Source organism: Engraulis encrasicolus, chromosome 1 (genome assembly GCF_034702125.1).
Source record: "Engraulis encrasicolus isolate BLACKSEA-1 chromosome 1, IST_EnEncr_1.0, whole genome shotgun sequence".
Taxonomy (NCBI): domain Eukaryota; kingdom Metazoa; phylum Chordata; class Actinopteri; order Clupeiformes; family Engraulidae; genus Engraulis; species Engraulis encrasicolus.
This window is the reverse complement of record NC_085857.1, coordinates 32,794,291-32,810,276: the sequence shown is the minus strand read 5'-3', so window position 1 is coordinate 32,810,276 and position 15,986 is coordinate 32,794,291. Positions and strand designations below refer to the sequence as shown.

The window sequence follows — 15,986 nt, the reverse complement described above, 5'->3', positions numbered from 1 at the left end:
TTTTAAGCTGATTTTACGTATTGATTTTACGTGTGCTGTAGGGCGAACTAAAACCAGGTAGCCAACGATGTCCAATTTTTTTTCACTCTTGAAATGATTAAGTTTGGGTAGGGTTGTTTTTTGTTTGCTTTTTTTTGTTTTACATATTGTGGTCTTTATTGATTGTCTCTATCTTTTTATTTGAAGTAGCCTACTTCACGCACATAGTACATCACATGGATTAATCCTACATGTAGTTATATGTATATGTTCAATATTTTGATGAATTCAATAAATCTTTGGCAAAGGAAGCTTATTATTGTTGGTGTCCTTATTTCCAGAATCTTTACCAAGTTATGTCTCTCATTGCACTTAGTCCACCTGCTAGAGTGAGTCATGGCCCCATAATGCACCCCGTTCCACCAGTGGAATGCTGTAATCAGAGATTCTTTAAGTATATAGAGATATGCCAATATAATAGGTTGCTATGGGCACCTAACCTGACCACGTTCCGGTCTGCCTAAAGGGGCGTGTCATAATACTCCTAGCATTGAATAGAACAGTTCTTAGGTTTGCCTAAAGGGGGACCCCCCCCCCCCTTGCAATAATAGAACGCGGCCAATGGAACCTCTCTCCCTCTCTACTCTCTCTGCTGTAATTGTGACTGAAATGTTAACTAGAACTACTCTACTGGGAAATAACACAGGGCCTTTAGTATTGCACTATGACTTGGCCATTGCCATGCCACATGAAGTAACAACAAATGTATAACACTGTGTTTTACTGTAGGGGGTTAATGCTGATATGGCGAGATTTCTGGAGTAATTTGTGGAAGATGCTGAGTGTGAGACGCTGAGTGTGCATCATGTCTCAGAGTCACCATCAACCAACAACCACACACGCTCATATCAGCAGAAGTGTCACCATCAGTAATGCACTGTGACTGTAGTACATTAACCTGGCCTTAGTGAGGAGTACTATGGTACAATAAGCACTAGACATCTGAGATAACGATTTATGTTTAAAAAAAAGACATGTCACCCTTAACAGATTGGTTTTGGCAATCTGGCGGTATTCTCCCAGAGTAGTCAGCGATTCCAGGTGTATCCAGTCTATAACTAAGTTCCGTTATCCACACACTGCTTACTGTTAACCTGTCCTCCTGCTTGAAGTGACACCACACTATTTTCTAGAAATAAACTGATTGTACACCTCTCTCTATCTTTCCTCCTGATATTTTCTCAGTCTGGGAATTTGAATCCCACGTCCAAGCTAGCACACTGTTGAATCAGCTAGCTGCTCCCCATAGATTCAATTTAGATCATTTCTATCTCAGAACTGGAGGATCCATTATCAGACCAAGAGAATGGCTGGACGAACAGGAGAAAGATTGAACTCAATGTAAAATTAGCTTATTTCCAGAAATGGTGTGTGGTGTCACTTGAAATACAAAAATGCAAGATTGTGGAAAAAGCAGAGGGTGGTGTTAGTGTGAAACAGACACTCTCAAGAATAGAAGAGTTTAAAAAAAGAAAGAGAGGTGTTTTTAAACACAGTTTGACAGTCGTGTCTCAAACTTCCCCATGGCCCGACCCAAAGCTACACTATGCAGTCTTCCTCTAATGTCGTCCCCTACAGATTAGAAAGTGGAACTATTTAACCAATTGATGCCTGATGATGCATTGGGAAACATTGGCCCTGTAGCCTGGAGCTGCATTACGCAACATTCAGGCTCATGAGATTTGAGACAACTTTATTAAAAATCTCTGTTTGTTTTAGATAAATTAACACATTCTAATTAAAGGGACACTGTGTGATATTTTAAGTTGTTTATTTCCAGAATTCATGCTGCCCATTCACAAATTTTCCCTTTTTCATGAACACTTACCACCAGCATCAAATTCTAAGTATTCATTATGACTGGAAAAATTGCACTTTTCATACATGAAAAGGGGGATCTTCTCCATGGTCCGCCATTTTGAATTTCCAAAAATAGCAATTTTTAGCTGCAAAAATGACTCTACTTGGACCATACTAGAAAATATTTGTTTATTACTTAGTAAACTTTCATGTAAAGATCAAATTTGGCAATAGGCACCCCGGTGTCAATGAGCAGCATAGTTGCAGTACCTTTAAAAAAGTTTTTTGACCATTTCCTGCACAGTGTCCCTTTTAAGACGAGGGTCTTAGCGTTTAAATGCAACTTAGTGCATATTTTTATGTGCTTCAGAAGCTGAAATATTTAGGTTTTTATAGGCTGAGGGCAGCTTTTCTTAAAAATGTCTCAGGCATTCAGCACCCTTTCTTGCAGGTGCCTTAGTCGTCCATGGGTTAAAGGAGTGGATGCTTCAACTCACTTGGACAAAGCGAAGGTTGATTTGATAGGACCCATTCATATTGATGAATGTGTGTGTGTGAAAAAAATACATCATGTAAATATGAATAGCTGTTTTTCATTTTTCGTTTGTAGTCCCTAACACAAACACACAAAAACAAAACATGAAAAAAAAACATTTATACCAATCATTGACAGTAGATAGAAGAAAGAACATTGATTTGGCGTCCATTATATCTACTGTCAATGATACCAATAAAATAAAACAAATAAAATGTATCAGAATAATAGCACAGGCTATAAACTTTACCACAGTGTTTCCACCTAAATGTTCAACTTAGGGAAGTTGCAGCCTGTGGAGGGTGCCATAGAAACTACCAGGGTCTCTCATTTATGACTTAAAAACACTGAACCCATTTTGGAAAAAACTAAGACTCAAAAAGTACTAAGTGGTCCATTAACCCCTTTGTGCAGAGCCTATGTTATAACCTAACTCTGTCACCAAAATTGTGATGGCCCAGTCTTAATCTGTCACTTAAAGCACTCTGTAATGTCATAGCAATGATGTTATGATGTAGTTAAGTCTTTTCAGCAATAAGTGAACAGGCCCACCAGCAGGCCCGTACTCCCGTTCCCGCTACTTTAGGTATGCTGCAAAGAGAAATTGAAGAACAGAGGCAAGGGCCGAGGAGAAAGGGAGGCGTTTTTGAACGTATCTCTAACTGCTCGTCTCTAACTTCCCTGTGACGGAAAAAAAACCTTCCCTGTGACACTATTGAACTCTTTTGCTGACTGTCATTCATAGACCACACACTGTTGTCAAGAAGACACCTCAGTCACTCACCGTGTAAGTACATGGTTATATTTTACGTACTGCACATGGTGTTGTTTAGCATTGCTTATACTTGTAGTATCCTACTAATAGCCTAACTTGTACATTCCAATAATTTGTTGCTGGTGCTCAAGTTCTTGAACAGAGTAGATTAAGACAATTGTGTAAACTGAACAAATAGCCTACATTGAACATTTTGTACATTATATTTTACAACGTATGATTTTTTTGGTCAATGCTTAGTTGATTGCCATTATCCTAAATGTTTAAATAACTTGATTAAAAATGTTGGGCGTTGATTCACATGGTAACTGGTCTATTTGTTTTAAGTGAAATGTTGTGGCATTTTGTTTGGGTTGCAATACATTGTTCTATTTTGGTTTGAATTGTGAGTTGGCATTTTGTGACATTTGGTATATGAATTGCAATGAAGTGTTTGGTCTGCTGATCCGTGGTTTGTTGATGTTTGTAGCGGTCTTTGGTTGGCGCAGATGCACATGTCATGCGTGTGTGTCTGTGTGAAAGCGAGAGAGTGTGTGAGAGAGAGAGAGAGAGAGAGAGAGAGAGAGAGAGAGAGAGAGAGAGAGAGAGAGAGAGAGAGAGCAAGAGTATGTATTCTTTGTCTGCCTTGTTCTGTATGTGAATGTCTTATATAGGCTACATTGTAATAGAGACTAGGTGGTAACACTTTACTTTACAGATCGCTAATAAAGTGGTAATTTCATGTTAATTTCATAGTTATTTCATAGTTATTTCAGGGTAAAAAACAGCAAAATAACCATACAGTTTCCAGTGCATTGTGGTGACACCCTGATGACTCGCAGCACGGTGACACTTTGTTGACACACACACACACACACACACACACACACACACACACACACACACACACACACACACACACACACACACACACACACACACACACACACACACACACACACACACACACACACACACACACACACACACACACACACAATGCACTGGAAACTGTATGGTTATTTTGCTGTTGTTACGAATCCTGAAATATTATTATCCTGAAATAACTATGAAATTAACACAAAATGACCACCTTATTAGCGATCCGTAAAGTAAAGTGTTACCGACTAGGTTATCTTGAATATTCAGAATGTTGAAATTGTGTTTGTGAATGGTGTAGGCCTACATTTTGGTCTTTAGTTTGCATGCAATCTAGAGACAATGAACCAACAAACCAACAATGATGTTCAATGAATCTTTCTATGTTGGAATGTACATTATATTTTGTCCTGTGTTGCAGCACATGTTTATGTGCCAGTATGCTGTTGTGTGCCAGATGTTGGATCTGTTATGGAATGACTGTATTATGTGAGTTATGCTTTGCCTTGTCTTCATGTCTTCATGTAGATGCAGTTGTGTGCCATTTGTCTGGTCTATTCTGCAATGTCTGTATAGGCTGCTTTACCATATTTATTCTTTGCCATCGGTGAAGTCACTGCTCTGCACTTTACATTAGATTAGATTTTTTATTGTCCCATAAGGATATTTATTTTCACATCAAACCGTGCATTTCCATCATGTTAGATCTTGTAGTACACATCTCATTTGCTATACACAGACACCATTTTCACACATAGACACATAAACATCCTCAGACATTCACATACAATACTGCCGTGCAAAACAAGAACGCAGTAACTCGAAAATGGTCGAAATTGAGTTTAGATCGGAAATGGGCTTTAAACTACCTCATTTGTCTTGTGTCAAAAAACTGTGGTCCAACATCATCCCGTTTTAGAGAAAAATAATGTTGAAAGTGCAAAAATCACAAAAAAATAAGTTACTGGGGTGTTTAATTAAAGGTTACGTTGTACAAAACAAAAACGCAGTAAGTCAGTGAGTTACTGCTGCACTTTCCAATGGGAATAGTTTGGGAGTAGACAGTAATACTAGCCAAGAACGCAGTAACTCTTGCAGTAACTCCTGCAGTAACTCCATTTTGTGGAAGTAATGCCAGCTAAGAACGCACTAACTCCATTTCTGTCAGATCCACTCTAGTCAAAACGGGAAACAAGAGATATATTTCAGAAGCTTTATTTCTGAATGCATACATTTGTGTTTGGGGGTATGGCTCTGTTCAGAGGAAGCTCCCCGGCTTCTCTATGAGCTCCATGTAAGCCAATACAGGGAACAGCAGCATCCTCAGGTGGTGTGCCTTCCATTTAGCTGGAAAGGCAAAATACCCCCTAGAACAGAGCAAGCAACAACATTACATTGTTTGACAACGATTAGTCTGGTGGAGCAGTCGAGGTGGTGGGAGCAAAACAAGCAGCAAAAAGCAATGACAGGAAAACAAATTCGGTAGTTTAAATAAAGTGCGCCATATGTCAGCATCCAATTGCGAGCTGCAGCTGAATAACCAAAGCGCAGCTGATTAGTGGAGAGTTGTATGGGTTGGGTCGGCGTCAGCCAATAGGCAAAAGGGTGCGTTGACTACGTGGTCTGCCAGAACTAACGCAGATTGCTCGATTTTTTGCGGCAAAAAGACACATAAATGTTGTTTTTTTAGAGGTTTTCTTATGTGCATTTAATTTCTATCCTAAAAAAGCATACTGTCACGGTTCAGACAGACGAGGACCCAAGTGCGTCACATTAAAGAGAGTTTATTGATTGAAAGGGTAAAGGGATTTGGGAGAATGAGTCCAAGAGTCCAGGAGTCCAGGTGTCCAGGTGCCTGTGTGTGTGTGCCCCCCCAGTGGCGGAGAATCGTCCTTGGGAGCTGATGGAGGGGCCGGAAGTCCTGGGGGGAAACACACACACACAACAGGGCAAATTAATCAAGGCAGAAGTACCGTTCAGGGATATTCAAACGAGTAGTCGAAAAGCAGAAGGCAGATCAGGATTACCGGGGCAGGAGAGAAGAGAGTCAGGCAGGTCCGGGTCGATCACTGGAAGTCAGCAGAGCGGGTTGGGTGGATAGACAGGTGAGGGTTCAGGTGCAGGTTCTGGTAGGGGTTCGGGTTCGGGAAACAGACAGGTGGCCAGGAACGAGAACAAGACGAAGACACACACGGGTAGCAGAACTTGCAGACGATCCGACAAGGACAAACACAAAGACAGGACTAGATATACACAGAGTAATCAGGAGGGAGATGGGATACAGCTGGAAGGTTAACGAGAGACAATGAGTAGAGACAGGTGAGGACAATCGGACAGAACAGAGAGTAGAGTGGCAGATGATAGAAAGTAATTAAGGTAGTTAACAGGTAGAGAGAATCAAGGTAGACAGAGACAATCAGATAGACAGACACACATAACAACAGAGACAGACACACATAACAACAGAGACAGACCAGACTGACAGAGAGAGAGAACAAGACAGGCAGGCAGAGAGAGCAAGGCAGGGGGGCAGAGACACAGAGAGAGAGACAGGCAGGCAGAGAGAGCAAGGCAGACGGGCAGAGAGAGAGAGAGAGCAAGGCAGACGGGCAGAGAGAGAGAGAGAGAGAGCGAGAGAGAGGGCAAGGCAGAGAGAGAGAGAGAGAGAGAGAGAGAGAGAGAGACGGGGTCAGAGAGAGAGAGAGAGAGAGAGAGAGAGAGAGAGAGACGGGGTCAGAGAGAGAGAGAGAGAGAGAGACAGAGAGAGACAGAGACAGAGAGAGATAAGAGCCAAGAGCTCAAAGAAGGATGCCAAGGAGCGAGCTCATGACACATTACAAAGAAGTGTCACCACCACTTTACCGACAACACAGTTGTCGGGCCATATAGGAAACTTTGAAGCCTTTTTTCTCAGTTTGCCCAAATCTGAGATACTGCGTTCTTGTTTTGTACGGCAGAATAGCCTACATATACACACATCTATTCATATACACTCCAATATACACTCCTCTACATACCTATGCATTACATTCCTCTCCTCCACACAACCCATCCATTTTCATTTTATTTTATTCTGTTATTCTTCCCTCGCCCTCATTTACCCAGCTATGCCACCAGATATGCAGCTCCTCTCATTTCCCAGCTATGTCACCACACATACATTAGTCCATATATACCACATGTTGTTTCATCCCTGCATTGTCAAACATGCAACCTAGCAATGCATTATGATTTACTTTCTGATTTGAGACAGATATAGAAAGAAAGATTTGTATTTTGTCATGGCCATGTGTCGTGTAATGTCTTCTTATGTTATAATGGCTTAGACACCAAGTTAGCTGGCCTGCATTAAATTGTCTGTGAATGCTGCCTGCTGGTTTCTATTGAGCTGTCTTTGTGAATGGTTGAGAATAAGTAGACCGGTAAATTTTGCACTTTCTTGTACCTGAATCTTAAACAAATGTCATTATCTTCAGCATATGTTATATGCCACCTCCGTGGTCCTGTGTGAACAGCACTGTGATCTATGTAGGCCCTATTCCTGATTCCAGACTTTGAACAGACGTTGAATGTATAGACATGCATGCATGGTGTGAACACATGCAGGGCTGTTTCAAGGTATTTGGGGGCCCTAGACAAAGAGGGACAAGGGAACCTTTTATCTCTCCGAAGTATTGGAGAGGAGCCCCCTCAAAAGGGATTTTTGATAGCAGCATCATTGAAGGTTTCAGTCATTGAATTTAGGAAGGTTTTACCTCACTCACAAAGTATTGCTATCATTTTAATACAAATACAGTTGTTAGGATGGCCTAGTTTGCTTACATGGTTGTGACAACCTTGAACACATGTTGACCATGCTCTGCATTTCAGTTTAATAGGTTTGTAGCACGTCATGACACATTACTTTTTATCCCTGTGGTATATGATGCCATATGCCACATTGGTCAAACATATACAGACATTTACTGTATGGTCACACAAATATGGTCTTGCTGTTTCTCAGTGAAGGTGAATGTCATATGCAGAGCGAGAACATTGGTAATTAATATTGTCAGACTGTGGCAGGGTTATATTTTGAAACCTTTATGAACTGAATTTCAAGAGTTTAGATGCAAAACCCCCTAAGTGCCTTTTCAGAAAATAATCTTAATTCATTTTTATTTAATACAAAGCTATCAAAATTGCATATTTTTTATTTTATTTATGTAATATAACTATTTATATGTATTATCAAGTACGTGAATGTAAACCAAACCAACACCAGGGTTCTCTAAAAATACAGAAGTGCAGGTCTTCAGAAATGGAGTTAGGGGGTTTTGCTTCTGAACTCTTCATTTGCAAACTTTCTCAGGGCGAACCCCCCGAACTCTCAATAATCATAATCAGTCCCTGATCACCCCCCTGGTTTGATTTTACAGCTTGACAACTGGGTAGGGTATTACTAGCATTTCAGAAGTGTTCACCAGCACAGCATCAGAACGGTACTGCAAACATATCATATCAAGCTTGCTTCTAGGTCATAGGAAAGTTTAAGAGAAAACCCTTATTAACTCTGTCACTGAGGGTAACAGCTTGTAGTAGGGTTAATGTAAATTGTTTGGGCCTGCTCTGCCTGTAGGTGCCGGAGAGGGGGATGCAGTGGTGCATTTTCATCCCCACTTTTGGGCTCCCTAAATGGGGCTTTCTCAACTTTCACTGCAGACCAATGTGTGCAGTGCAGCAGCAGTAACATTGTTACGAAATAAAGAAAAAGAATGCAGTACCACTTTTAAGTGTGTGTGTGTGTGTGTGTGTGTGTGTGTGTGTGTGTGTGTGTGTGTGTGTGTGTGTGTGTGTGTGTGTGTGTGTGTGTGTGTGTGTGTGTGTGTGTGTGTGTGTGTGTGTGTGTGTGTGTGTGTGTTGAATTACAACTAAAATTCCTTCATAAAACCTGTTTTATATACAGTATACATTGAAGAACATTTGATAAACCTTCTTTATTCATTTTTGATTGTGCTTTCATAAACAGGAATGAGCAACCATGCATGAAGAAAGCACCATTTTGGTGTTGATTCTGCTCATCTCTCCAGGTTGGAATTGGAATTAAAGTATTTACATTTCAGTAAAGTCAACTATCTTTATATATTTTTTTATTTATCAGAAGTGACCCTGAATGGAAAAGACTTTTCAGATTTTTTGTTATTTCAGAGGGTTCAGCTTCCTCTTGATTGTTTTTGTTAAGTAGTATGGCAGTTCAAAGACTCTGGTAAATGACAACACAAAATGCTAGATGTGTTTGTTGTGATATTGTGGTACTGGTTTTCTTCTCAGTTCATTGTATCACTACTTTGATATGGCATATTGCAACAATCTGCATTTAGATATTTTTATACAAAGAAAAGATGTGTGAGTGCAAGTGTATAAAATCGGAAATTATCAATATTAAATGCTTCTATACAGTTTTTCCAGCTGAGTTTAAACAACTAATTATTTGTGTTTGTCTCCCAAGGTGTTTCTGACCCAGAGTGGAAAGTGACCTTAACGCCAAACAAATGTGTCCCTCTCAATTCATCAGTTGATATTGGATGCTCCTACAAATACCTCCAAGGTTATACACCTGTACATACTTATTGGATTGTAAATGACACTGAGCCATGGAAGAATTTCAGTAATGTAGATAAGATAGACAGATTGGAATATCTGGGGGACAAAGAGAAAAACTGCACTCTGAGAATTACAGATGTGAGAGACAGTGATACAGGAGCGTATAAGTTTAGGTTTGAAACAGATAAATCAAACGGAAAATGGACTAGTAAATCAGCATTCACTCTGTCTGTCACAGGTAATTTCATTTCTTTGGACATCAATAAGCAGGAAATATTTTTGTCTTTTATAACATGAATGTATAACTTAAAGACTATCTTATGCAGCTCTGCAGGTAGAGACAGTAACAGAGGGACAGAGTGTGACTCTGACCTGCCGCTCCTCATGTCCTCCTAACACCAACCCCACCTACATCTGGTACAAGAACAGACAACCTGTGACCATCCAACCCAGAAGCAACACACTGACTCTGAGCTCAGTGAGTAAGGCAAACTCTGGGCTCTACTCCTGTGCTCTGAAGGGACATGAGGATCACCCTTCCCCCTCAGTCTGTAAGTTCAGTGGTTGTAGCTGCTCAGCCGTCTAAATTTTGTAGGATTTACCTAAGCTTAATTTTACAGACCTCTGTGGATCCTTACACATTAGAAACATTGTGAAATACCAAGTTACACATTTAGAAACATTGTGATATACCAGGTGTTATATAGGTTATACAGTAATCATATTTTCAGAAATTTGGAATCTTGTGACTGTAAGTGATTTGGTCATATGATGTCATCTTTGCTTCAGGTGTTCTAAAATGCTGGAGTGTGACCTACACTCCTCAGAGTCTCTGTGCTGTGAAAGGATCATCAGTAGATATGGGCTGTTCCTATTCATATCCAAATAATGTTCAGGTCACTGAAGCATTCTGGCATAGACCACCGGATCCCGAAGATCCTGTAGATTTCAGTAAAACACTGGATTATGCAAATCGCACCAAGTACCTTGGAAACAAAAAAAGCAACTGTGGCCTGAGACTAGAAGGTCTGCAGGAGAGTGATGCAGGAGAATATCGATTCAGGTTTCTGACTTCTGATCCCAATGGGAGATTCTCCGGAATTCCAGGTGTCACTATCTCAGTTTCAAGTAAGTAGATAAGCTTTTAATGTGGACCATGATATTGATACGATGATGATGATGATGATGATGATGATGATGATGATGATGACAATGACGATGATGACAACTTGTTCTGTTCAGCTCTGCAGGTAGATATGAGTCCCACTACAGCGACAGTAGGACAGAGTGTCACTCTGACCTGCAGACCTTCCTGTGACCCTGGTGGTGACACCACCTTCATTTGGTATAAGCCTGTGACCAGCCAACCGACCATCAGTGGCAACACTCTGACTCTGAGCTCAGTGAGTAAGACAGATGCAGGCAGTTACTCCTGTGCTCTGAAAGGACTTGAGAATCATCCTTCCCCCCCAGCCTGTAAGTGCAGTGGTTATTGGGCTCTAATTCATATCATTCATTAAAATCAAATACATTCATATACTATGAGTAACATCTGAGTAACAATATTATATAATTAGACATTGTTTTTCTGATGTCCTTGTCTGTTTCAGGTGTTATAAATTGCTGGAGTGTGATCTACACTCATCAGAGTATCTGTGCTGTGAATGGATCATCAGTAGACCTGGGCTGTTCTTACTCATATCCAAATAATCTTCAAGTCACTGAAACATTCTGGCATAAACAATATCCTGGAGATCCTGTAGATTTTAGTAAAACACTGCAGTATGCAGCGCGCACCAAGTTTCTTGGAAACACAGAAAGCAACTGTGCCCTGAGACTAGAAGATCTGAGAGAGAGTGATGCAGGTGAATATCGATTCAGATTCCTGACTACTGATCCCACTGGTCGAATGTCTGGAATTCCAGGTGTCACCATCTCAATTCAAAGTAAGTAATCAAGTCATCTTTGTCAAATAGTCCACATGTAATAGACACACAGTACACACAGTAAGAATGGACATTATGTTAGAGGTTGCTATGATTGTCATGTAAACATGGAAACACGGGACCATGATTATGATGATGATAACTTGTTCTGTTCAGCTCTGCAGGTAGAGATGAGTCCCCTTACAGTGAAAGAGAGACAGAGTGTGACTCTGACCTGTAGACCTTCCTGTGACCCTGGTGGCCACTCTACCTTCATCTGGTATAAGAACGGCCGGCGTGTTGCCAATCAACATGGTGCATTTACCATCAGTCCAGTGAGGAGCACTGACTCAGGCAGCTATTCCTGTGCTGTACAGGGGCATGAGAATGATCAGTCACCTGCAAAGACCCTGGTTGTCCAGTGTGAGTGCATCATATTGCAGAAATGAGACTCATTGCTAAAATCAGTTCTTGCTTTTTCATGTAAACTTTTAAATATCACAACTGATCATGTAAACTTTTAATTATCACAACATATGTTTAGACCCTCCAAAGAAAACCTCTGCATCGATCAGCCCAGCTGGTGACATAGTTGAAGGGGATTCAGTGACTCTGACCTGCAGCAGTGATGCCAACCCACCTGTGCACACCTACACCTGGTACAAGACCACCCAGGGTGAAAATGCCATCGGATCGGGACAGACCTATAACTTCAATAAGATAAGCTCAGAGCACACTGGACAATACTATTGTACAGGGAGAAACACAATTGGATTCAGAAAATCTCTGCCACTTAATGTGACTGTTTACTGTAAGTTTAGCAAAAACACGTATACTTTCATTGAATTATTGTATTACCCCCGCCAAGGAGGTTATGTTTTTGGTTTTGGTTTTGATTATGTTATGAAACTTTGTGGAGTTGATGGAAATCACAAAAGGAACAAGCGATTACATTTGGGTGTTGATCCGTAGGCCTTTTTTTTTTAAAGATTCGTCACCATTGGGGGATGGGGTGAATTTTGACATTCCAGTCTAATAATAGGGTGTAACATAGTCAAAGGTTCTATCAAACAGCTTCCTTGGCAGAGTTATTACCACATGCCATTTTATTATTCTAACCAATGACACAGACAGTGAAAAATGGACAGACTGAAAAATTTCACTGTCATAGCTCTTTGGCAATGGTGTATGGTAATGGTAAGATGCAAGCAATAGGCAATAAAAAGAGTTTATGCAAGGTGCTGCCTTATTTGTCACTTTTTTAGTTAATCATTTGGGCCAGCATTGATCAACACCCATCCATTGATGTCTTCTGCAAGTTCAGCTACATCATGCTTGCGATACGCAATAGGTCTTTGCTTGCTTGTTTAAGCTTTAAAGATAACTATTTATTCCATATGTCCAGACTCCCCAAAGAACACACTTGTGTCAGTCAAGCCCACTGCAATCACAACGGAAGGGGATTCAGTGACTTTAACCTGCATCAGTGATGCCAACCCACCAGTTATGACCTACACTTGGTATAAGGTCAACAAAGGTGGAACTCCCGTTGGTTCAGGACAAACCCACACGATTGTCCAAATAACCACAGAGGACACTGGGCAATACTATTGTAGAGTGAATAACTCAGTTGGCTTTAATAATTCTACAATGGTGTCTATTGATGTATTTTGTAAGTTCTGCTACATCACACTTATTTTATAGGCTATAGGTCTTGGTTTGCTTTTTAAGCTTTAAAGATTATGATCTATTCCATCTTTTCAGACTCCCCAAAGAACACACTGGCGTCAATCAGCCCTCCTGGTGACATAGTTGAAGGGGATTCAGTGACTCTGACCTGCAGCAGTGATGCCAACCCACCGGTAGACACTTACACCTGGTACAAGACCACCAAGGGTGGAAATGAATTAGGATCAGGACAGACCTACAACTTCAACAATATAAGCTCAGAGCACACTGGACAATACTACTGTAGAGGGACAAACAGAATTGGATACAGTGACTCTCTGCCACTTAATTTAACTGTTTTCTGTAAGTTTTGTAAACACACATATCGTTTCTTACTTCGTGACTTATTTCATTTCAGTGTTATTCTCATTGCCACCCACCCATATTTTTCTAACCAGTGACAAATGGACAGATTGAAAAATGCCACTGTCATAAGTTTTTGGCAATGGTGTACGGTAATGGTTGTGTGTATTTACTAATTTTAAATAGATTCTCCAAAGAGAACTTCTGCCTCAATCGTCCCCTCTGGTAATGTAAAAGAAGGGGATTCAGTGACTCTGACCTGCAGCAGTGATGCCAACCCACCGGTAGACACTTACACCTGGTACAAGACCACCAGCAGTGAAAGTGCTGTAGGATCAGGTCAAAACTATGAAATCCCCAACATCACCACAAATGACACTGGCCATTACTACTGCAGAGCTGAGAACACTGTTGGATACAGTAACTCTACACTATTGTATGTAAATGTTTTCTGTAAGTGGCACAGAGTTATGTTTTATCTTTTAATTTCAAGATTTTAGCCAACAAAACGAATTGAAATGTGCTTGTCAGATATTTGCAATTTACTCTGTATTGCTTTTACTGATTTAAATTAAGATCCTCCAAAGAACACACTTGTGTTAATCAGCCCCACCGGAAGCATAAAGGAGGGAGATTCAGTGACTCTGACCTGCAGCAGTGATGCCAACCCACCGGTGCACAACTACACCTGGTACAAGACCACCAAGGGTGGAACTGCCATCGGATCAGGACAAAACTATGAAATCACCAACATCACCACAGAGGACACTGGACATTACTACTGTAAAGTGGAAAACTCAGTTGGATTTAATAATTCTACATTTCTCTTCATTGATGTCCTCTGTAAGTAATGCCTAATTATGATTGTTTGATATGTTATGTACGGTAGGCCTATATGCTTGCTTATGTAAGCTTCTTATGTAACTTATGTACTTTTTATTCCATGTGTTCAGACACCCCAAAGAACACTTCTGTATCGATCAGCCCTTCTGGTGACATAGTTGAAGGGGACTCAGTGACTCTGACCTGCAGCAGTGATGCCAACCCACCAGTGCACACCTACACCTGGTACAAGATCAACAGAATGGAAAGTATCAGTTCAGGAAAAGAATACATCATAACAAAGACAAGACAAGATGACTCTGGCCAATACTACTGCAGAGCTGAGAACACTGTTGGATACAGTAACTCTACACTATTGCATGTAAATGTTTTCTGTAAGTGGCACAGAGTTATGTTTTATCTTTTAATTTCAAGATTTTAGCCAACAAAATGAATTGAAATGTGCTTGTCAGATATTTGCCATTTACTCTGTATTGCTTTTACTGATTTAAATTAAGATCCTCCAAAGAACACACTTGTGTTAATCAGCCCCACCGGAAGCATAAAGGAGGGAGATTCAGTGACTCTGACCTGCAGCAGTGATGCCAACCCACCGGTACACACTTACACCTGGTACAAGACCAACAATGGTGGAACTGCCATCGGATCAGGACAAAACTATGACATCCCCAACATCACCACAGAGGACACTGGACATTACTACTGCAGAGTGGAAAACTCAGTTGGATTAAATGATTCTACTGAGCTACCCATTGATGTTTTCTGTAAGTAATGTTGCATTATGAATCATAATTCTATTCCTTTATTTCATTTCATTTTTCTGTCATCCATCATTTCGTTATCTAAATTTTGCTTGTTTTCAATGTATTTCCTTTCATATTGTGATTCAGCATGTGATTCCCTTTGTGTGTATTTCAGACCCCCCAAAGAACACATCACTGGTGCTCAGCCCCCCCAGTAAATCATCAGAAGATTCAGTCACCTTAGCCTGCAACAGTGATGCCAATCCACCAATTCACACCTACACCTGGTTCAAGAAGACTGATAGTGGACCTGCTCTTCAAGCTACAGGGAACACCAGTAGCTTAGTGTTGGTGTCTGGAGATGAGGGCTTTTACTATTGTGTAGCACACAATCAGTATGGCTCTCACTACTCTCCAGTCTTTCAAGTCACATTTCCAGGTGCTTTTTCCAAAACAACAAACTCATGCTGCACATTGTCCTACTTATTGCACATTTACGTAGCTAGTCAGTGAACAGGGTTAACAGACCTACAAAGTACATCACCTGTGAACACTCCAAACAGCAAACCAGATTCGGGCTGAGATGGACTGAAAAACGGGCAAGCATATTAGCTTAACATTGTGCGAATTAAAATGGGTAGAGCTTAAAACTAAAGCAACAATTCTGATGCCTCCTTCTGCAATAGTTCAATGCAACTACTCTCTTTGCTTACTAAACTTCATCTATATCATTGAATAGAAATCTTACTCGTAATTAATTGCAGAAACAAAAATATCAGCCATCTTGGAAAAAAAGAACCATACTTTTCATACAGAATTAGCACACAGGATTGTTGCAAATCCATCCACCAAAG

General features: G+C 40.6%; 1 protein-coding gene across 1 annotated transcript in view; it reads left to right on the top strand.

The window, feature by feature from the left end:
- Positions 1-9,027: 9,027 nt before the first annotated feature.
- The window catches only part of LOC134457045 (B-cell receptor CD22), an 11,209-nt gene continuing 4,250 nt past the window's right edge, over positions 9,028-15,986 (top strand). Inside the window, exons 1-12 of the mRNA XM_063208798.1 lie at positions 9,028-9,076; positions 9,496-9,828; positions 9,917-10,072; positions 11,852-11,938; positions 12,060-12,326; positions 12,921-13,187; positions 13,280-13,546; positions 13,733-13,999; positions 14,123-14,389; positions 14,500-14,763; positions 14,887-15,153; positions 15,308-15,571. Of these exons, the coding sequence (XP_063064868.1) occupies positions 9,028-9,076; positions 9,496-9,828; positions 9,917-10,072; positions 11,852-11,938; positions 12,060-12,326; positions 12,921-13,187; positions 13,280-13,546; positions 13,733-13,999; positions 14,123-14,389; positions 14,500-14,763; positions 14,887-15,153; positions 15,308-15,571 (2,755 nt within the window). The remainder of the gene's footprint in view (positions 9,077-9,495; positions 9,829-9,916; positions 10,073-11,851; positions 11,939-12,059; positions 12,327-12,920; positions 13,188-13,279; positions 13,547-13,732; positions 14,000-14,122; positions 14,390-14,499; positions 14,764-14,886; positions 15,154-15,307; positions 15,572-15,986) is intronic.